At 47.4% G+C, this 24197-nt stretch overlaps 1 protein-coding gene across 5 annotated transcripts in view; it reads right to left on the bottom strand.

Annotated features, from left to right (window-relative positions):
- The window catches only part of tusc3 (tumor suppressor candidate 3), a 921641-nt gene that overhangs the window by 273471 nt on the left and 623973 nt on the right, over positions 1 to 24197 (bottom strand). For all 5 annotated transcript variants that reach the window (XM_085970510.1, XM_085970520.1, XM_085970545.1 and 2 more), the window contains one exon: positions 14883 to 14957. In XM_085970510.1, the coding sequence (XP_085826636.1) occupies positions 14883 to 14957 (75 nt within the window). The remainder of the gene's footprint in view (positions 1 to 14882; positions 14958 to 24197) is intronic.

The raw sequence follows: 24197 nt of genomic DNA, 5'->3' as shown, positions 1-24197 counted from the left end.
GGATGAATTAGAGTGAAAAATTAACTGGAAAAACAAAAGAAAGAAAGAAATGAAATAGTATTTAAATTTAAATTGGTACACCACAAGCATAAAAAAATTATGGCCTTGCATTGGTCAAGAGGGGACCTTAAAAGTATCAATTGGAAGATGCAAGTTGTTGATTCGTTTAAGAACCTGGGGTCCTGCTAACTTCAGCCTCACAGTTCTCCAGGACCACGAAGAGAAGGGGCAAAGATCTTTGGTTTTGTCTTTCTCAGCCTACTTCAATGACAGCAAAGTCCAACGCAGGCTACACATGTGGTGTATTCTGATTCCTGTTTCACAATTCCTAGCCATGCAATGCGGGGGCTTCCTCTGGCCCATGTGTGAGACCTAGCTGTGAGGTGGGTTTGTGGCAAAAAGGGAGAGCAGCTACAGGGAGGGAGTTGTCACTATGTACCAGGGAGAGGTAGTCAGTTGCACAGCAGGCACACATCTTTGCCAAATCCTCTTACTTGAGGACCTGGATTAAACAGCTGGGGATGAGTAAGCCTGGTGTGTAACATTGGACTTGGATACTTGGAACATTAAGGTGGCTGGTACTTTTTAAGGTGCTCTATGGAGGTCCTTCCACTATGCTAAAAACAGATGCCCATCCAATAGCCAATGAAGAAACAATAGCTGCTGAAAGGAGTTTATGGAGACAAGGATTGAGAGCACACGCTCATACATTCAAGGCTTGGTGCCTACCATAATTTGGTTGCAGGGGATTCGGTTGAAGCTTTGCTCCACCAACTGGTGAAAGCACTTGTGCAGTGGGATACATTGTATGTCCATGTTGTAGTCTGGAGGATGGTGGCAATGTACATGTACATTTTATGATGAGCTATGCTGCTTACCATGACACTGGTGAGCAGCACTTGCTGTCCACCCATCAAGGAGTCAAACCTGCATTTGTCAGTTATATATATTATCTTTAGACTGTAAACCCTGGTTCTGGACTCCCCCACCATCGGTAACATCCTTCCTGCATCTAGTCCATCTAGTCTTGTTAGAATTTTATAAGTTTCAATGAGATCCCCTCTCATTCTTCTAAACTCTAGCGAATATAAGCTCAATCGACCCAATCTCTCTTCATATGTCATTCCTGCCATCCCAGGTATCAGTCTGGTGAATCTTCGCTGCACTCCCTCCATGGCAAGAACATCCTTCCTCAGATAAGGCGACCAAAACGGTACACAATACTTAAGGTGTGGTCTCACCAAGGCCCTGTACAACTGCAGCAAGACATCCTCTCGCTATGAAGGCCAGCATACCATTTGCCTTCTTAATCACCTGCTGCACCTGCATGCTTACCTTTAGCGACTGGTGCACAAGGACACCCAGGCCTCGTTGCACTTCCCCTTTTCCCAATCTATTGCCATTCAGATAATAATCTGCCTTCCTGTTTTTGCCACTAAGGTGGATAACCTCGCACTTATCCACATTATACTGCATCTGCCATGCATCTGCCCAATTGCCCAACCTGTCCAAATCGTACTGGAGTTTCGCTGCATCCTCCTCACAGCACACACGCCCACCCAGCTTTGTGTCGTCTGCAAACTTGAGATATTACATCTAGTTCCCTTGTCTAGATCATTAATATATATTGTGAATAACTGGGTTCTTAGCACCGATGCTTGCGGTACCCCACTAGTCACTGCCTTCCACTCGGAAAAAGACCCGTTTATTCCAACTCTTTGCTTCCTGTCTGCCAACCAGTTTTCTATCCAAGTCAGTACCTTACCCCCAATCCCATGTGCTTTAACTTTGTCCTATGAGGAGAGGTTGAGTAGATTGGGCCTATACTCTCTGAAATTTAGAAGAATGAGAGGTGATCTTATTGAAACATATAGGGGGAAAAATTCAGTTGGTAGCGCCACCTGTTAGCACCTTAAAAGGGCGCTAAGTGGGGCGCAAACCAACTAGCGCCCGGGCGCGGCGATATCTGCGCCTCTCGTGAAATTAACCGGACATTTTGCGGCGGCGCTAAACAAATACCGCCCGAACTCCTGCGCACGCAGATCTTGACGTCATTCGAGAGTGCAACGCCCTTGGGGCGCCCCAGACTGGAAATTTAGTGGCGCCCCCCTCCTTTCCGCCTGGCGCTACCAACGATAGGTTGACTGGAACGCATCCCAGTCGCTGGGGGGGGGCGCTATTTAAAGGGGGCCTCTTCCTGGCTTTTGTGTGGTAGCCATTTTTGCACCACTCGTTCTGAGAGAGAGAGATTTGGAGAGAGACAAAGAGAGAAAGAGACTTCTGCATTGAGTCAACGCTGTCTGAGGTAGTTTTGGCTTCTGATCATAACTTTGCAGGTACTTTGCTTTTTGACCTTCATAACTTTGATTGTCCAGATACTATGGGGGCTGCAATGGATGGGAACGTCGTCCTTTTCCATCACATTCGGAGGGCACAGAGATGCAGAGAAAGAGTGGCAATCATGGCCAGATGGAGGAGTGCCAACAGGCCTCGGTACAGGAGGCCTTACCCTCCCAGGGTTTTTCACCAACAGTTCTCCTACATTAATATGTCTGAGGCGCACTGTTTGCGAAGGCTGCGATTCAGCAAAGAGGTGGTCACTGAGCTCAGCCACCTGCTTCAGCCAGACCTGCAGCCTCAACTGAGGAGCAGGACGTCTCTGTCAGTGGCAGTGAAGATAATAGTGGCTCTCAACTTTTATGCCACCGGCTCATTTCAATCAGCTACTGGGGACATCGCCAATATCTCCCAGTTCGCGGTGCATTGCTGCATCCATCAGGTAACAAATGCCCTCTTTAAAAGGAGATGAGAGTACATCTCTTTCCCCATGACCCTGGGCGCCATTGACTGCACGCATGTGGCTTTGTGGGGGCCGCAAGAGAATGCCGATGATTTCCACAACCAAAAGGGCTTCTGTTCCTTAAAGGTCCAGTTGGTCTGTGACCACAGACAGCTGATACTCACTGTCAATGCCCACTTTCCAGGCAGCAGCCATGGTGCATTCATCCTGCGCCAGACTTCTGTGGCAGACCTTTTCCAGGCACCGCATCACCCAGGAGGTTGGCTTCTCGGGGACAAGGGATATCCTCTGTGCACCTGGCTGATGACACCGCTACGTTCGCCCAGCACCCCTGCTGAGCTACAATACAACGAGAGTCATCAAGCTACCAGGAACATCATTGCGCACACAATCGGTGTGCTCAAGCAACGGTTCCGCTGTCTGGACCATTCTGGAGGAGCCCTGCAGTACTCGCCTGAGCGAGACTCCCACTTCATTGTTGTGTGCAGCATGCTGCATAACCTTGCAATCCTCAGGACCCAGCCAATGCCACCAGACATTGGAGCACCAGCAGAGGAGGAGGAGGAGGAGGAAGATGAGGAGGATGATCATCAGCAGCACCAAGGCGGGAGGGAGGCACAAAGTGGAAGGGCCGTCTGTCAAAGGCTCATAGCAAGTCGCTTCTAGGCCCCCTCTGAGGGAATGGCTTCTGCCATTCAAACAACCTGAATGAAACCATCCTGCAACCCCGAAGCTGGTCAAGGCAACAATGAGTGCAAAGACCAAACGTGTACATTTTGAATACAGACACTTCTTTATTTCACAAACTCTGTGTGTCTCATTTCCGCATGACAAAATAATAGAAAGAAACACAAAAGAAAGCAGTCATTCACATAACTGGCTCTCACAACCTGGAGACAATGTCCAAAACAGTAACAAAAATTTGACCACGAACCTCAGCCTTCAATAAAACAATGAAAAACATTTTGCCACACCTCCTACTTTTTGCCCTTCGAGGGTGATCTGCTTCCGTTGCGAAATTCCCCCTTTCCCACCCTGCAGCTCCTCCATAATGGGACCCCAGTGGCTGGAGCAAGGCTGGGGGAAGGCTGCTGAGTGTCAGAAACTGAGACTGCAGATGCCCTTGAGGGACGGCCTGGACCAGCTCTGGGCCTGGAGGGCCCGGCTGCTGACTGCACCAACTCTGCATGGGTGGCAGCAGTCTGTCATACAGGTGGTGGCAACTGCAGTGGAGAAGTGCCAGTGGTGGCAGCAGGAATGCTGACATCTTGAGAGAGGACAGCAACTCCCTGCTCGACCGACACACTGGCACTCCCACGGGGCAGCACTTCAGCAGCCAGAGCAATCTGATGGAACACAGATTGCTGGCCTGCTGCGGCGCGGTGAGAGCCCCGGGGAAATTTGCCCGATCCAGCGAGGGTGGCAGCAGTCAGTGCTCATGTGGCCTCAATCTGCGTCTGCATGAGATCAGCCACTGACTGCATTGCAGCACTTAGCATTTGCGTGGCAGCCGCCTGTGCTACAGCGAAGTGCTCTACACTCCTTGCCAGTGATTCAATGGATTCAGGCAACCTTGCCACTGCAGCCATGAGCTCAGTGTGCTTTTGCTCTGCCTGGGCACTCATTTCAGCGAGGACCCGCTCCTCGTCTGCGTCCAGTGCAGCAGGACTTGAGGCCATTCTCTCCCTCCGGGGAGAAGGCCCCGAGCTTCCCTACCCCCATTGTGTTGCTGCAGCCCACTGGGTCCTGGAGCTTCACCCTCATCAGACCATTCCCCCCTGCTCCCCTCCAGGGAAGGCGTGTTCCCAGTGTGGGCATGGGTTGCCTCGGTAGAGGGTGGCGCTGATGATCCGGCTTCCTCTTCCTCCTCGCCTTCAGCTTCACTCTCACTGGCAGCTTGAGGGCCCGTCTCCTCACCTGGTGAATCACCATCTGAAAGCAGGGAGGTACAAGAGTGGCTTTAGCGTGAGGACAGGGTGTCAGCAAGGGAGGCATGAGTGCAGCGATTTAGTGATTTGGACTGAAAGTGTTAAAGGTTGCTGTTGTGAGGAACAAGTGGAAGGAGAGAGGACAAAAAGGTGATGACCTTACCATTGCTGTCCAGAACGGGGTCGGCGTCTCCAGTGGCGATGGGACCAATCACCTGGCTTGCCACAATCCTGTGGACGTGCTCCTCAAGATCGCTGAGGGGTTGAAGCTGAGGCCACCCTCCACTGGTCCGTTGCTGCTGTCTCCTATTATGAGACAGCTTGGCAAGAAAAAGGGCGGCATCTGAGTAAATATGCAGCCATGATCTTGCCTGAAATGCCTCCCATAGTTGAATAGACCTTACTGTATGCAGCCATGATCTTGCCTGAAATGCCTCCAAAGGTTGAATAGCCCTTACTGTATGCAAAGTGTGGAATGTGCGTGTGTGTTTGATGAAAGGGCCATAGGTGTTGGATGAGTGTTGAGCATTGGGGCTTTCAAGACCCCCTGGCCATAAAGTGAGGTTGAGATGGAGGGATGAAGAGGTTTTGAAAAAAAGGCACTCACCCTGATGACCCGAGTGAGGTCATTGAACTTTTTCCTACATTGCACATGGGTCCTAGGCACCATGATGCTTGAGGACACTCTCTGAGCCACCTCCCTCCACACTCTTCTGTACTCGCGTGGCAAAGGCCTCCTGCCACTCTCTGGGTACAGAATGGATCTTCTGCACTCCACCCCACAAACCAGAGCCTCCAAAGCCCGCTCGCAGAAGCGCTGTGCTCGCTCCTTGGCCCATTCCATAGTGTCTGGCTGCTAGATTTAGCCACAGGTCTGCCCAGGCCGAGGTTCAAGGCTCCAGTGAGCAGGGTGTGGCTGCAGAGCAAGATCGACCCTCCCCTTTAAGAACTGACGGGCGCCAGTGTGTCTGTGTTCAATCGCTAACTGACAGCACCTGCGCTGCGCCCGCCCTCTGAGGTACCGCCTCGCTCCTCGGCCTTAGCACCTTAAGAGAGCTGTATAGCGCCTGATTTAGCGCTCCAATCACCTCCAGGGGCGATAAAAGCCAAGTTTGCTGTCGGAGGCGATAATTAACGCCAGGCGCTAAACTTTGCGCAACGCCAGTAATGGCTCCCCATATGGGGCGATACCGAATTTTTCCCCCATAAGATTCTGAGGGGGATTGATCGGGTAGATGCTGAGAGATTGTTTCCCCTGGCTGGAGAGTCTAGAACTAGGGGGCATAGTCTCAGGATAAGGGGCCGACCAAATAAGACTGAGATGAGGAGGGATTTCTTTAATCAGAGGATTGTGAATCTTTGGAATTCTCTACCTCAAAGGGCCGTGGATGCTGAATTGTTGAGTATATTCAAGGCTGAGAGAGATACATTTTTGGACTCTATGGGGAATCAAAGCATATGGAGAACGGGTGGGAAAGTGGAGTTGAGGTCAAAGATCAGCCATGATCTTATTGAATGGCGGAGCAGGCTCAAGGGGCCGTATGGCCTACTCTTGCTGCTCATTCATGTTCTTATGTTCAAAAAGGTAAGGAATGCAGTACTCCATTGAAGTTGGTCAGCCTGGTTTTCTAATGGCAGCTGGAAGGGTAAACCTCTCACTGGGATTGTTACCACTCCACTTTGGCTAATGTTACAAGCCAATGCCTTAATGAATAAAGTGGCCTTGGTGAGACAAGAGGCAGGAAGCAGCTCTGGTAATCTTTATGGTTTGAGCTAGTTAAACTGCAAGAGTAGTTTGGCAACCATAGTTGGCACTGCCAAACTACATCTATGCTCGCTGGACTTGGGTAAGCGTGAACTCCATATTCTGCAAACAGAAACCCGACTTAAATTGCTCGATAGCTTAATTTGGAGAAACTTAAAATGGTGATGGGTTTCTGGCTGTTAAATAAAATAAAACATTAAGAAGGCAAATTGGACGATGGGCTTTATATCAAAAGATACACAAAAGAAAGTCAGTCATAGTGACTGTACAAATGATGGTTAGGTCATATATGGAATATTATGTGGAGTTTTAGGCACCTCACTGTAGGAGATAAAATAGCTCTGTTTACCATGATGATACCAGGGATGAGAGGTCTGGGTTATGAGGAAAAGCTGTAGCAACAAGGACTCTATTTTCTTAATCTGAGGGGATAAAGGGTGGCATCTGACAGTACTGTTTACAAAGATAAAAGGAATAAACAAAGTAAATATAGATAGGTTATTTCTATTGGTAGGCAAATTCAGAACATGAAACCATGATCTCAAGATAAGGTATAGATACACAAAGAGGGAGTTTAGAAAGTTTTTCATGCAAAGTGATTGATGATAAACCAATTACAACTTCCAAAAAGGCACTGGATAATAACTTGAAATAAGATTAATGTGGGGGTGGGGGGGGAAGTAGAATAATAGGGGGAAAAATTCTGTATTGACCATTTTGGGGTGCTAACATCGCCTGGGCGCTAACTTTTGCGCCCGGTGCTATGACCGTGAAATTGAGTTTTTGCTCCCCAAGAGAGAAGTGGAGCGCTACACACTTCTCTTAGGGCGCTAAAGTCGGAGAGCGGGGCACTACCTTCAGAGCGCTAATCAAGTTCTGGCGCTGTCAATTAGAAAGTCGCCAGATAGACTGGCGCCTTCCAGTTCTGAAAGGGGAGGTTTAATCATGCTGCAAAGCCTCACTCTGATCATTGCTGCTTGTGAACTGGGCCTGCAAGGAGTTGCAAGCCTTCGCTCAAAGAAGTAATGGCTTATCAGAGGCCCAGAGAAAGAGCTCGCCGGTTCAGCAACCACGCTTTGGAGGTTCTGGTCATGGGCCTGGAACGCCGACGGGCAGTGATCTTCCCAGACACTGGCAGGAGGCCATTGCCACAGGCCTTTAGGAAGATGTGGAGGGAAACCACCCAGGAGGTGTTGGCCAAAAATGTGGTCCACAAAACTCTCACCCAGTGCTGGAAGAAATTCAACGACCTCATTCGGGTGGTCAGGGTGAGTACATGCTTCAAAAACTTCTACATGCCACCATCTCAACCTCACTCCATGCACACTGTATAAACTGCCACATCTCCAACATTCACCCACCAACTATGCTCACCTACTGAAAGTCACATCCACATCTCACGCCTTGCATACATTAACAGCTATTCAACTATGGTAGGCACATCTGCAAATACATAGCTGCGCACTCACTCACACGCTTTCCTTTTTCTTGGAGGCCAAGCTTGCTCACAACAGATGGGAGCATTTCAATTCAGTTAATTAAATAAATCTGGAATTGAAAAAAAGCTAGTATCAGTAAAGTTGACCATGAAGCTATCTGGTTCACTAATTTCCTTTAGGGAAGGAAATCTGCCATCCTTACCCAGTTTGGTCTATATGTGACTCCAGACCCACAACAATATGGTTGACTCTTAACTGCCCTCTGAAATAGCCCAGCAAGCCACTCAGTTGTTCAAGGGCCATTAGGGATGGGCAATAAATGCTGGCCTTGCCAGAGATGCCCACATCCTGTGAAAGTTTTTTTTAAAATTTAATTCATTGGAAGCGCTGTCTAATGAGGCGTTCACGCACGGTCCTTGCAGAAGCAAGATTGAGTGCCTCCCTCCTCCGTTGCTTCTGCTCCATCTCCTCCTCTCCCTGAGGTGGACCTCCAATACCTGGTGGCAATGGCTGCGCCCTCAGAGTTGTGCAGCATGCAGTACACAATGATGAAAAGGGAGACTCGATCAGGGGAGTACTGCAGGGCTCCTCCAGAGCGGTCAAGGCAGCAGAACCGTTGCTTTAGCACGCCGATAGTTTGTTCAATCAGGTTCCTGGCGGTGGTACGGCTGTTATTGTATGTGTGCTGAGCAGGAGTGTTGGGGTTGTAATTGTGACCATCTTCAAGAAAGGTAACAAGTCCGATTGCGGTAATTACAGAGGAGTTTCCCTGCTGTCTGCCACAGGGAAAGTCATCGCAAGAATCCTCCTCAATCGCCTTCTCCCAGTGGCCAAAGAGCTCCTCCCAGAGTCGCAATGCGGATTCCGCCCACAGGGGCACAATGGGCATGATCTTCACCGCACGTCAATTATGAGAGAAATTCAGGGAACAGCACCAACCGCTGTACATGGCCTTCTTTGATCTCACAAAGGCCTTCGACACTGTCAACCATGAGGGATTATGGAGTGTCCTCCTCAAATTCGGCTGCCCTCAAAAGTTTGTCACTATCCTTCGCCTGCTTCACGACGACTTGCAAGCCGTGATCCCGACCAACGGTTCCACCACAGACCCAATTCACGTACGAACTGGGGTCAAGCAAGGCTGTGTCATCGCACCAACGCTCTTCTCGATCTTCCTTGCTGCAATGCTCCATCTCACCCTCAGTAAGCTCCCCACTGGAGTGGAGCTAATTTACAGAACAAACGGGAAACTGTTCAACCTCCGTCGCCTCCAGTCCAGATCCAAGGTCGTCCCATCCTCTGTCGTCGAATTACAGTATGCAGACAACGCTTGTGTCTGCGCTCACTCGGAGGTCGAACTCCAAACCATCGTCAACACCTTCACCGAAGCGTACGAGAGCATAGGCCTTACACTAAACATCCGTAAGACAAAGATCCTCTACCAACCTGCCCCCGCCACACACTATTGCCCCCCCGATTATCAAAATCCACGACAAGGCCTTGGACAACGTGGACCACTTTCCATACCTCGGGAGCCTACTGTCAACAAGGGCAGACATCGACGACGAAGTCCAACACCGCCTTCAGTGTGCCAGTGCAGCCTTCGGTTGCCTGAGCAAGAGAGTGTTTGAAGACCAGGACTTCAAACCCGGCACTAAGCTCATGGTCTACAGAGCAGCAGTGATATCCGCCCTGCTGTATGTCTCAGAGACATAGACTGTCATGAATCTCATCATTCATGAAGAAATAACTCATGAAGTAACACTGGGCGGCCAGCTGGTGGCGCCGTTCAAGGAGTATAAATACTCGGGCGTGGGCCCAGCTTGCTCAGGATGTTTCTGTAACCAGGAACTAGTGATGTAACTAGAAATCTCATGGTTTTGAAACAGTTGATTAAAGCCTTGTTTTATACTCAAACCAAGTGCTCAGTAGTCTTTTTACATCATGGACCATGTACAGCAGGCACCTCAAATCACTGGAGAGGTACCACCAATGCTGCCTCCGCAAGATCCTGCAAATTCATTGGCAGGATGGGCGCACCAACATCAGTGTTCTTGCTCAGGCCAACATCCCCAGCATCGAAGCTTTGACCACGCTCAATCAGCTCTGATGGACGGGTCACATTGTCCGCATGCCCAATACGAGACTCCCAAAACAAGTGCTCTACTTGGAGCTCCGGCATGGCAAGAGAGTCCCAGGTGGGCAGAGGAAACGCTTCAAGGACACTCTCAAAGCCTCCTTGAAAAAGTGTAACATCCCCACCGATACCTGGGAATCCCTGGCCCAAGACCGCACAAAGTGGAGGAGAAGCATCCGGGAAGGCGCCGAACACCTCGAGTCTCTTCGCCGGGAGCAAGCGGAAGCCAAGCGCAGGCAGCACAAGGAGCGCACGTCAATCCAAGCACCCCACTCACCCGCCCCTTCAACCACCGTCTGCCCCACCTGTGACAGAGACTGTAGGTCCCGCATTGGACTAATCAGTCACCTGCGAACTCATTTTTTAATGTGGAAGTAAGTCATCCTCGGTTCCGAGGGAGTACCTAAGAAGAAGAAGAAACTGAGCAGGAGTGTTGAGGTTGCGGAGGGGTGTCATTAGCCAGTGGATAACCCTTGTCTCCCAGCAGCCAGCCACGAGCTTCATATGGTGGGTGGAACAGTGCTGGGACACCGGTCTGTTGCAGGGCGAATGCATCGTGGTTGCTGCCAGGATAGCAGGCATTGACGGCGAGGCTGTGGTTGCACACGCCTTTGTGATTACAGAACATGTCTGCATTGTGATGAGGTGCCCGCAATGCCATGTGGGTGCAGTCAATGGCGCCCTGAACCATGGGGAAGCCTGCTATCCTTGCAAAGCCACATAAGCGTTTGTCCTGCTTCTCTCTGGTGATGGGGAATGAGATGTACTCCCTTCTCTTTCTGTAGAGAGTGTCTGTTACCTGCCGGATGCAGCAACGGACGGCAAACTGCAAAATCTTTGCAATATCCCCTGTTGAAGCCTGGAAGGAGCCGCTGGCGTAGAAATTGAGAGCGACTGTGACCTTAACTGCAACTGAGAGAGACGTCTTGGTTATGAGCTGAGGCTGGAGGTCTGGCTGCAGGAGGTGGCAGAGCTCTGTGACCACCTTCTTGCTGAAGCGGAGCCTTCTAAGGCTCTGAGAGATGAATGTAGGAGAAGTGCTCCCGGAAAACCCTAGGAGGGTAAGGCCTCCTGTTGCGAGGTCTGTCGGCCCTCCTCCTACCTCTGGCCACATTTGGCAATCTTTGTCACTGTATCTGCTGCCTCCGACGTAGTTGTCAGAGGGCAAGGTGGAGTGCCAGTACAGCCCCCATAAATGAGAGAAAAGAGGACATAGAAATGTTCAGAGCAATGCAACTGTTAGAGCAGCAACAAAGCAAAAATGGAGAAAATGTGAATGCAGCCAAAATGCTATCTGACAAGCCAGCAATGAATCTGACCTCCCAATGAACCGGTAAGTGATCCCTTTAAATAGTGCCCAGGAGCGGCAATCCCAAGTATCAATGCCTGCTATTTCTGTTGTTCTCAGCACCAGGTGGTAAGTCAGGGGAAGCGATTGAATTTTGCACCCGGGGTGCTAACGGGGCATTGCACACTCATTGGTGTCACGGTCTGAGCAGTGCTAGAGGGCCAGGCGCTAAGTGCTAGTGCCGGTGCTAAATGCCGACTGAATTTTGCAGGTGGCCTTGGAATCGCCACGCCCAGGCGATAAGCCCTTAGCGTCCCGTTAGTGCCCCACATGGGCGTTAACAGAAGGCGCTAAGGTACCGAATTTCTAGCCCATAGAATGGTTACAGCACAGGAGGTCATTCGGCCTGTCGAGCCCGTGCCAGCTCTCTGCAAGAGCACTTCAGCTAGACCCACTCCCCTGCCCTTTCTCCGTAGCCCTGCAATTTTTTTTCCCTAACCGCTCGCTGAAAAAAGTTTTTCCTCATGTTGCCTTTGGCTCTTCTGCCTATCACCTTAAATCTGTGTCTTCTGGTTCTCGACCCTTCTGCCAATGGGAACAGTTTCTCGCTATCTACTCTGTCTAGACCCCTCCTGATTTTGAACACCTCTATCAAATCTCCTCTCAACCTTCTCTGCTCTAAGGAGAACAACACCAGTTTCTGCAGTCTATCCATGTAATTGAAGTCCCTCATCCCTGGAACCATTCTTGTAAATTTTTTCTGCACCCTCTCTAAGGGCTTCACATCCTTCCTAAAGTGTGGTATCCAGAATTGGACACAATACTCCAGTTGAAGCCAAACCAATGCTTTATAAAGGTTCATCATAACTTTGTTGCTTTTGTACTCTCTGCCTCTATTTATGAAGCCCAGGATCCCATATGCTTTTTTAACTGCTTTCTCAACCTGCCCAGCCACCTTCAACGATTTGTGTACATATACCCCCAAGTCTCTCTGTTCTTGCACCCCCTTTAGAATTGTACCTTTTAGTTTATATTGCCTCTCCTCGTTCTTCCTTCCAAAATGTATCACTTCACACTTTTCTGTGTTAAATTTCATCTGCCACGTGTCTGCCCATTCCACAAGCCTATGTCCTCTTGAAGTCTATCACTATCCTCCTCACTGTTCACTTTGCTTCCAAGTTTTGTGCCATCTGCAAATTTTGAAATTATGCCCCGTACACCCAAGTCCAAGTCATTAATATATATGTCAAGAAAAGCAGTGGTCCTAGTACCGACCCCTGGGGAACACCATTGTGTACCTTATCCAATCTGATAAACAGCTGTTCACCACTACTCTCTGTTTCCTGTCACTTAGCCAATTTCGTATCCATGCTGCCACTGTCCCTTTTATTCCATGGGCTTCAACTTTGCTGGCAAGCTTATTATGTGGCGCTTTATCAAACGCCTTTTGGAAGTCCATGTACACCACATTAACTACGTTGCCTTCATCAACTCTCTCTGTTATCTCATCTAAAAGCTCAATCAAGTTAGTTAAACATCATTTGCCTTTAACAAATCCATGCTGGCTTTTCTTAATTAATCCACACTTGTCCGAGTGACTGTTAATTTTGTCCCAGATTATCGTTTATAAAAGCTTCCCCACTACCAAGGTTAAACTGACTGGCCTGTAGTTGCAGGAAAATGGAATTGGTAAAATCAGATTCCAGGGAGAACCTAAGGTCAGCAGGGGCAATGTCATCCTCCTGTGCTAAAATGTCTGTGTTCTTTTATTTCGAATTGTATGCTCAGTTATTGCATTTGCATTGTTCCTGTTATCACTACATTACTGCGCTAAAGCATACCAACTATTTTATGTTCGGCTTTGATGAATGTTCAAATTGACTTCTAAATTAAAAATTATATTAAATAAAAATTGGAAGAATTAGTTCTAAATAATATTTTTAAAGCGGATTCACCACATACAATTAACAATGGGCTAAATTTTGCTGTAGCAGGGCATTAGCCATGGTGAGACTTTCCCTTAAACGGTTAGGTTTTTATTTTTGCATGGCAAGTTGCTGAAAGTGCGAGCTGATAACGTGAGGGAAACTGGGCATCTGGGACTGAGTGAACAGGGCAAGCAATTGTGTAGATCCTTAACGAATCAGATTGAAGGGTTGTGAAATTAACAGTGCAAGGACGAAGAAGTATAAATTAGAGTGGGTGAATTCAATGTTAAATCAGGCACAGAAAGTGAAATAAAGAGAAAGAAGGATTGAATTAAGAGAGAGGTAAAAAGAGACATAAAGCAAGAGTAAAACATAAAAAAAAAAATTATATTTGGCATTTTTAAAATCTCCAATAACAATTAAAACGTGAAGGAATGAAACACTACACTTGTAGTAGTTAATTTTCAGTGTTAGAGAGGTTGTTTGGCAGTAATTAACACTCATCACATTGTTAAAAGGGTACTTAGATTGAAATGGACAAGACTTAACTTTCTGTGGCGAGTTTAGTTTGTATCTACCGCGCAAATACAGCACCTTTATGGTATTCAATGCATTTCAATGGTTAGGCAAACAGTGAGATGCCATTTTCGCGAAGCTAACTGCGGAGTGGCGCAACTTGGACAGCAACTTTTGAGTATCCACGTTTAACCTGCCCCTCGAGGTCTGCCCCTCGCCTGAAGTTGCTGTACCATTTGCACATAAATAACGGTGTGCGCAATTAGCCTTACTGTTATTTGATAGCAAAATCTGTCCCATTAACTCAGTGATGCTAGAGGGAGGGGTGGCAGCAGCATGAATCTAGATTCTGTTCCAAACCCTGGAGGACTGATCCTCCCTGTGGTTACTCTCTCCAGTCCATTTCAATTGTTCTGGAAAATATTGGGTTGAATTTCCACCTAACCTGGCACATGTGCTAAGCTGGGAAATGAAGCGCTGGCTTGCGATCATAGCTGTCACTCTCTACTAGCACAGTACTTTAACAATGTTCATCTATGTTTGTCCTGATCCTCAGGCACTCCTTAATACATTTGATCAGGGAAAGTGATATTGAATTTTAAAGATGCACCATTTCAACTGAGAAATGGTTACCAAACCATTTTCATTTATTTACAAACACCACAATTATGTAAATTGAAATACATCACATCTCTTTGCCCATGAGATCACCCTGCACTGCTCGTCTATCTCTCAAAACAAAAATAGCTTGCTGAACATCTTTTGATAAAGATAATGACTTAATATTAAGTGAAGGTAAGAATTATGATTGTCAAGCATTAAGACCCTCCCTCTTAATACTTCTAATACTGTTGTTAAATGATTGAAATTCTTTAGCGATCTCTGTAATAGACACCATTCTATCAAGTATAAGAAGGTAAATAGCAGAAACAAAGCCAATATTTAACACTTCAAATTAGATCACCTTACAAAGTACTTGATTTCATGTCTCATTCAACACTTTATTGCTTGAAATGTTTTGTCCATTCAAAAAAGAAGTATAAATAAAAGTGCTGAAATATAAACTGTTGGCATTACTTACTTCTTCTTTTGCCTACATCTCCTTTGGATGTTGCAGCTTCATTTAGAAGAACCATTCCCATGGTGATGGCAGCATCTGTAATTGTTGTCAAGGAAACAACAGAACTGTGCTTCCCACAAAATGCCACATAGGTACACTTCCAAAGTAAGTCAGCTTCCTTTCAGTTCTTTAAACACTCACACTAAAAATGCTTGTGTTTTACTTCATCAATAATTAGATACAAATCATAACTGATTTAGACTCCCATTTTAAGTGTTAATTCTAAAGTGCACAGTTCACAGTTTGAGAGAAAATAAATCACCTAAAATCATTAAAATAGAGATTGTATGAAATTAACACCAAGAAATGTTAATAATACAACATGAAAATTCATACATATGAGGCATAATAATGCATACTTTACTCGTGTGTCTTTTAAGTTGTGTTTTGATAAAGGCTCTTTAAAGCTACCAAGAATCAATCCTGAAAATTACTTGCTCTAGAAAGATTTTACATTCCATTATCATACCGAAGAAAACAATAAACACAGTACTTTTATTCATCCTTCATGTACAATGCAGATTTGGCCAAACATAATTTGGCCCAGAAATTCGGGTCGGAGGCTTCCCGCGGGTGCAAGCCCCCAACCTGCACTTACCTAGCACGCCGGCCGTTGAGCTGTGGGCCCCCGTGGAATTGCGATCCTGGGCCTCCTCCAACTGCTGGCGCACAGTGCTTGCGTATCCCAGGGGCGCAGTTAGTTTGATGCGTCCCCTGGGATCACGTGGGCCATGGCGAGCCAATGGTAGCAGGGAATGCTTCATTCATAAGTTTGACAGGAAGTGTCAAACCTATAAATACTATAAGCCCCAAAACATCACTAAAACCTCAAATAATTTTTTTTTTAAATCACATTTTTAAAATAAACTATAAATTACATGAAATAACTATTTTAAACAATAATTTAAATTTTTGAAAAAATTAATTACATTTTCTAACGGGGCTAAAAATAAACTTACCTTTCTTTAAAGTATTTAAAAATAATAAACCTGAGGAAAAAATGTTTTAATTTTAATTAATTCACCACTTACCTTGTTAAAAGCAGGCCTTGCAACTGCTTTTTACATGTCTAACTTCTTGAGACTTACCTTCCCGGAGAAACCTGGAAAAAAAACGTAAGTTCGATGCGCATGCGCAGCCTCTCCCGCGCACGTGTTCCACCTCTTAACCCCTTCTTTCAGGGGAACAGAAGTGCCGGTTTCCCGCGCATGCGCAGTGCATGCACGAAACCGGCACTTCCATTGGGCTTACGGGTGAGTACCCCATGCGTACTTACCCGTGGAGACCCGAATTTCTGGGCCATTAAATTTCATAAAATGTAACTTTTTTTCAATTCATTTTTTAACTTCCAGGTATCATTTTCATACAGGGAGCACAAATTGTAATAAGATAGCTTAAAGCTTTATCAGTACTGCCTGTACAGACAAATTAGTTGGGCCATGGACAAGCTTTAACACTGAAATGAGTATATGGAAATAATGTAATAGCTTTAAAAAAAAAACACAATTCAGAGCTGGACTTCTGTTTTATTATAGTTAGAGGTTTGTTGCATTTCTTTAGCAGTTTAATGTTACAGAAAATGTGCCCTGCTAGAACAATGAACAGGAGCAGCTCAATATTTCTGATGACTTGGGAAGAAAAATAAAATACTTAGATCAGGTTAATCCTGTGACTGCTGTCTTTTGCAACTTTCAAAATATTTTCTATTACAGTATTATGCATCTGAAGAAAAATAACACCTGAAACTTTCAATGTTTACTATTATAGGATAAATTTATAAAATAAAATAAAATAAGTGCTCAGCATTTAGATTCTAAAAGGCTGAAATGCTGAGAAGCCCAATATCCAGGTCGACACACCCAGTGCCAGTACTGAAGGAGCGTTGCACTGTCTGTGGGGCGGTACTGAAGGAGCACTGCACTGTCAGAGGGGCAGTACTGAAGGAGCGTTGCACTGTCTGTGCGGCGGTACTGAAGGAGCGTTGCACTGTCTGGGGGCAGTACTGAAGGAGCGTTGCACTGTCTGTGGGGCGGTACTGAAGGAGCACTGCACTGTCAGAGGGGCAGTACTGAAGGAGCGTTGCACTGTCTGTGGGGCGGTACTGAAGGAGCACTGCACTGTCAGAGGGGCAGTACTGAAGGAGCGTTGCACTGTCTGTGGGGCAGTACTGAAGGAGCACTGCACTGTCAGAGGGGCAGTACTGAAGGAGCGTTGCACTGTCTGTGGGGCGGTACTGAAGGAGCACTGCACTGTCAGAGGGGCAGTACTGAAGGAGCGCTGCACTGTCAGAGGGGCAGTACTGAAGGAGCACTGCATTGTCTGTGGGGAAGTACTGAAGGAGCACTGCACTGTCAGAGGGGCAGTACTGAAGGAGCACTGCACTGTCAGAGGGGCAGTACTGAAGGAGAACTGCATTGTCTGTGGGGCGGTACTGAAGGAGCACTGCACTGTCAGAGGGGCAGTACTGAAGGAGCACTGCACTGTCAGAGGGGCAGTACTGAAGGAGCTCTGCACTGTCAGAGGGGCAGTACTGAAGGAGCACTGCATTGTCTGTGGGTCAGTACTGAAGGAGCACTGCACTGTCAGAGGGGCAGTACTGAAGGAGCACTGCACTGTCAGAGGGGCAGTACTGAAGGAGCACTGCACTGTCAGAGGGGCAGTACTGAAGGAGCACTGCACTGTCAGAGGGGCAGTACTGAAGGAGCACTGCACTGTCAGAGGGGCAGTACTGAAGAAGCACTGCACTGTCTGTGGGGCGGTACTGAAGGAGCACTGCACTGTCAGAGGGGCAGTACTGAAGGTGCACTGCACTGTCAGAGGGGCAGTACTGAAGAAGCACTGCACTGTCTGTGGGGCGGTACTGAAGGAGCACTGCACTGTCAGAGGGCAGTATTGAAGGGGCACTGCACTGTCAGAGGGGCAGTACTGAAGGAGCACTGCACTGTCAGAGGGGCAGTACTGAAGGAGCACTGCACTGTCAGAGGGGCAGTACTGAAGGAGCACTGCATTGTCTGGGGGCAGTACTGAAGGAGCACTGCACTGTCAGAGAGGCAGTACTGAAGGAGCACTGCACTGTCTGAGGGGCAGCACTGAAGGAGCACTGCAATCAGGGGGTCAGTACTGAGGGAGTGCTGCACTGTCAGAGGGGCAGTACTGAGGGAGTGCTGCACTGATGGAGGGGCAGTACTGAAGGAGCGCTGCACTGTCAGAGGGGCAGTACTGAAGAAGCACTGCACTGTCTGAGGGGCAGCACTGAAGGAGCACTGCACTGTCAGAGGGGCAGTACTGAAGGAGTGCTGCACTCGGGGTCAGTACTGAGGGAGTGCTGCACTCTCAGAGGGGCAGTACTGAAGAAGCACTGCACTGTCTGAGGGGCATTACTGAAGGAGCGCTGCACTGTCAGAGGGGCAGTACTGAAGAAGCACTGTGCTGTCAGAGGGGCAGTACTGAAGAAGCACTGCACTGTCAGAGGGGCAGTACTGAAGGAGCGCTGCACTGTCAGAGGGGCAGTACTGAAGAAGCACTGCACTGTCAGAGGGGCAGTACTGAAGGAGCACTGCACTGTCAGAGGGGCAGTACTCAAGAAGCACTGCACTGTCTGAGGGGCAGTACTGAAGGAGTGCTGCACTGTCAGCGGGGCAGTACTGAGGGAGTGCTGCACTGTTGGAGGTGCTGTCTTTCAGATGAGACGTTAAACCGAGGCCCACGTCTGCCCTCTCAGGTGGACATAAAAGATCCTATGGCCACTATTGGCTGAAGAACAGGGGAGTTGGGTGTCCTGGCCAAACTTTATCCCTCAATCAACAACGCTAAAGAAACACAGATTATCTGGTCATTATCACATTTCTGTTTGTGGGGACTTGCTGTGTGCAAATTGGCTGCCGCTTTTCGTACATTGCAACAGTGACGACACTTCAAAAGTACTTAATTGGCTGTAAAGCACTTTGGAATGTCCTGAGGTCGTGAAAGGCGCTATAGAAATGCAAGTGCTTTTCTTTCTAAAATTCAAGAAATGAAGAAAACCAGAGAACATTTCTCAATTTATATTATTCATAGCGTGAACTATATTTCATGATTTAATATTTAAAATCCCTAGTAGCTCATGAGATGCAATGCAACTGCATCTTCACTACTGAAATGAAGGCCCAGAATTTCCTAGAAAGTTTCAACGTAACTACAGTGTAAGAGCGGATTTGTGCTGATTTTTTCCGAGGAAATCCACACGTAACTGATTTATGCTGGTTTTATGCCGAAATATGGCTATGCATGACTTTCCTCAATCACTTGCATCACTCCTGAGTTATATCCACCGAAACACCACTTAGCTCATTAACATAGCTCTGCCCCCATGCAAAAGACCAGGGAACATGAGTTTCCTGAATTTTCGCCAGTTCTGAGTGGATGTAAATTTACACCCAACATTTTAGACATTGCAGGACCCAGTCATTATTTCTGGTGAATTTTTTTGTCTTTCTTTTAGCAATTTCTTTTAGTTCTTCTTACTGAGACCTGCGCTGTTTTCTATATCTTTGAATCATTTTTAATAGCATTAGAATCTATTAATATAAAGGAGAAAAACTTCCACAATTGCATTTTCCTAAACATGCTGTGCCGAATGAAATGATGGTTTGATGGATTCATACTTTAATTTGCAAAACATCAATAAGATAAAGAGGTTTTGAGGAAGATACTTAAAGAAGTATGTTCCGTGCTTTCCTCTGGCTCAGATTGGTTGTACTGATTTCCCCTTGTTTTACACCAGTTTTTACATTTGGGCATATGCTGATGAGATTCTCAGGAAATTCAGCGCAAGATGCCAATAGCAAGATCAACGTAGAAACCTGTGTAAATTTCGGCATAGTCAGATCAAGGAAATTCCAGCCCTAAGACTCATCATAGTCAAATGCATAAAACTGTGGAACTGCTCATCTCCCTCAGCCTTTTCTTCCTCCTGTAATCTATAGGCTTTCAAAAGCCAAGTGGGGAAAAATTCGGTTGCTTTGCGCCTCCCGTTAGCGCCCAAAGAGGGCACTAATGCGGTGCAAAGCAACTAGCGCCCAGGCGCGGCGATGTTTGCTACGCTCGCGAAATTGACAAGACATTTTGCGGCGGTGCTAAACACTACCGCCACAATCTCCTGTGCCCACAGATCGTGATGTCAGTCCAGCGTGCAATGCCCTGGTAGCGCTCCGGACCGCCCACTGCCTTACAACCTGCCGCTAGCAACGACAGGTTGAAGGAAACATTTTGCAGTCGGTGAGGGACTGGGGGAGCGCGATTTCAAGGCGACTGCTTCCTGCCTTTTTTTGTCAGTGACATTTAAAAAAAAAAAAATTTTATTCATTGATAGGATGTGGGCGTCGCTGGCTAGGCCTGCATTTAGTGCCCATCCCTAATTGCCCTTGAGAAGATGGTGGTGAGCCGCCTTCTTGAACCACTGCAGTCCATATGGTGTAGGTACACCCACAATGCTGTTAGGAAGGGAGTTCCAGGATTTTGGCCCAGCGACAGTGAAGGATCGGCGATACAGGTCCAAGTCAGGATGGTGTGTGGCTTGGAGGGGAACTTGTAGGTGGTGATGTTCCCATGCGTCTGCTGCCCTTGTCCTTCTACGTGGTAGAGGTCGCGGGTTTGGAAGGTGCTGTTGAAGGAGCTTTGGCGAGTTGCTGCAATGCATCTTGTAGATGGTACACACTGCAGCCACAGTGCGCCGGTGGTGGAGGGAGTGAATGTTGAAGGTGGTGGATGGAGTGCCAATCAAGCGGGCTGCTTTATCCTGAATGGTGTCGAGCTTCTTGAGTGTTGTTGGAGCTGCACTCATCCAGGCAAGTGGAGAGTATTCCATCACACTCCTGACTTGTGCCTTGTAGATGGTGGAAAGGCTTTGGGAAGTCAGGAGGTGAGACACTCGCTGCAGAATTCCCAGCCTCTGGCCTGCTCTTGTAGCCACAGTATTTATATGGCTGGTCCAGTTCAGTTCCTGATCAATGGTAACCCCCAGGATGTTGATAGTGGGGGATTCAGCGATGGTAATGCCATTGAATGTCAAGGGGAGATGGTTAGAGTCTCGCTTGTTGGAGATGGTCATTGCCTGGCACTTGTGTGGTGCGAATGTTACTTGCCACTTGTCAGCCCAAGTCTGAATGTTGTCCAGGTCTTGCTGCATATGGACACGGACTGCGTCAGAATCTGACGAGTCTCGAATGGTGCTGAATAGTGTGCAATCATCAGCGAGCATCCCCACTTCTGACTTTATGATGGAGGGAAGGTCATTGGTGAAACAGCTGAAGATGGTTGGGCCTAGGACACTGCCCTGAGGAACTCCTGCAGTGATGTCATGTAATTGAGATGAATGACCTCCAACAACCACAGCCAACTTCCTTTGTGCTAGGTATGATTCCAACCAATGGAGAGTTTTCCCCTTGATTCCCATTGACTTCAGCTTTGCTAGGGCACCTTGATGCCACACTCGATCAAATGCTGCCTTGATGTCAAGGGCAGTCACTCTCACCTCACCTCTTGAGTTCAGCTCTATTGTCCATTATTATGTCCGTGTGTAATTGAGACACGGACTGCAGGAGTTGGTTATAACAGGTCTTTACTGAGTGGAGACAACCTGGAACTACTATGCAAAAGTTACTACACAGGCTTATATACAGGGGTGGTCACTACAGGTACTGCAGTATACAGGGGCTGCAGAATATAGTTCCTTCTGCAAACTGCATACACTACAATTCCTCCCCTTTTAGCTAAACAGTACATAACATTCGATTAATAATTAAATAACATATTTACAATTACAGTTGCTAGATACATTAGCTGAAGTTAAGCAATTATAAGTTCAGTCTTTGAGGAGGCTTCCTGATTCTGTCTGGATAACGCCTCTTTAGGGTATCGGGTTCTTCTGGCAAAGTTGATTTGGGATCAACGTCGTTGTTTGGTTCGTCTGCTTCCAATGTCACTGATACTGAGGGAGATGCAATTGGTACTTCGGTTTCATCACCAGGTGTATCGGATCGTGGTGTGGAATTGACGTTTTCCAGTGACTCTAGAATCTGGTCAGCATGGCGTCTTACAATGCTCTCTCCAACGTCCACGGTATACATCAGAGGTCCTTGGCGTGTACAGATCGTTCCTGGCTGCCATTTCTCTGTGCGGTAGTCCCGGGCCAAAACTGGTTGACTTATCTTAAAACTCCTGGTCGGCCTTTCATTCATATTCTGAAACTGCCTGTTCTCCACATCTCTTCTGACGTTTGGCTTAACCAAATCCAAGCGGCATCGTAGTCTTCGATTGAAGAACATCATGGCTGGAGTTTGGTTGGTAACCGCATGTGTCGCATTCCGGTAGGCAAACAAGAAGTTGTCCTTGTGTTGTAGGGGTATGTCTTCATTACACATTGCCTTGATAGCCTTCTTGAATGTTTGAACGAACCTCTCAGCCAATCCATTAGTGGCTGGATGATATGGGGCGGATGTGTAATGCTTAACACCATTGTTCTTTAAGAACCTCCGGAACTCTTCAGACACAAACTGTGGTGCATTGTCGGAGCAAATCTGTTCAGGCAGCCCATTTCTGGCAAATATGGTTCGTAAGACGGTGATAGTTTTTTCTGTGGTGGTTGAGGACATTTTTATTACCTCTGGCCACTTTGAATGTGCTTCCACTGCAATTAAAAACATCGAGTCCATAAATGGACCAGCAAAATCAATGTGCACCCTTTGCCATGGAGATGAGGGCCACTCCCAAGGATGTAGAGGGGCTTGTGGTGGGGCGTTTTGGACCTTCTGGCATCCTGTACAGCTCTTGGTCATCTCTTCGATTTCTCTATCGATTCCCGGCCACCACACAAACGCTCTGGCTAAGTTCTTCATCTTTACCCCTCCCAGATGACCCTCATGAAGCTCATTGAGCACTCTATCCTTCAATTTGGGTGGAATTACTACTCTGGATCCACACATCAAGGTTCCTCTGCACACTGACAGCTGTTCTCTTCTCGGCGAGAATGCTGGCAACAGTGGTTCGCCATGTGCTGGCCATCCCTTCACCGTTAAATCATAGACCCAGGAGAGTGTCGGGTCATTTCGCGTTTCCTTTTCTATGTTTGCATTCGTCACAGGGAGACATTCGACGATGGTCGAGTGGAATATCTCCACTGGATCCACTGCAGGTGCTTCTTCCACCGTCGGCAACGGTAGGCGCGACAATCCATCAGCATTCCCATGCTGCTAAGTTCCTTTTGTACTCGATGTCATATTGGTGTGCCCCTAGGAAAAGGGTCCACCTCTGTAGCCGTTGTGCTGTCATTATCGGTACGCCCTTCTGAGGGTTGAAAATGGAGACAAGACGTTGATGATCAGTTAGTAGAGTAAATTTCTGACCGTGCAGGTAGTGATTGAACTTCTTCACCCCCCATACCAGGCTGAGGGCCTCTCTGTCAATCTGGGCGTAGTTACGCTCGGCTGAAGTTAACGAGCGTGACGCAAAAGCTATCGGCCTCTCTGAACCATCAAGGAATTTATGTGACAGTACCGCTCCAATGCCGTAGGGAGACGCATCACACGCCAGTCTTATCGGTAGTGATGGGTTGTAGTGAGCCAATACTTCCCTTGAAATGATGAGGTCCTTACTCTTCTGAAAGGCCCGCTTACATTCATCGCTCCATTTCCATGCTACTCCGGTTTGTAGTAGGGCGTTCAGTGGGTGCAGAATTGTGGACAAATTCGGCAAAAACTTATGGTAGTAATTCACCAATCCGAGGAATGACCTCAGTTGCGACACATTTTCAGGCGCTGGAGCCTTAACTACCGCTTCAATTTTGTCAGGGGACTTATGTAAGCCCTCTTCATCAATCATGTGGCCACAATACGATATCTGTTTCTTAAAAAACTCGCACTTGGGGCGATTGGCTCGTAGCCCATGTTCTCTTAGTCTAGTGAGCACCTGCTCTAGGTTGGCAAGGTGCTCACTGTTATTTTCACCTGTCACTAGGATGTCGTCCAAGTAACACTGAGTCCCCGGAATCCCTTGCAGGACTTGTTCCATCGCTCTTTGCCATATCGCCGGAGCTGATGCTACTCTGAATACCAGTCGATTATACTGGTAAAGACCTTTGTGAGTGTTTATCGTGAGATACTTCCTAGAGGATTCTTCAACCTCCATCTGCAAATATGCTTGTGCTAGGTCAATTTTTGTAAAACGCTTCCCTCCAGATAGTGAGGGGAAAATATCTTCTATCCTCGGCAGAGGATATTGTACTGTGTGAAGGACTGGGTT

Source organism: Somniosus microcephalus, chromosome 2 (genome assembly GCF_052327205.1).
Source record: "Somniosus microcephalus isolate GS21.2 chromosome 2, FLI_Smic_1.0, whole genome shotgun sequence".
NCBI lineage: Eukaryota > Metazoa > Chordata > Chondrichthyes > Squaliformes > Somniosidae > Somniosus > Somniosus microcephalus.
The sequence above is the reverse complement of the archived record's forward strand: the minus strand, read 5'-3'. Positions and strand labels throughout refer to the sequence as shown.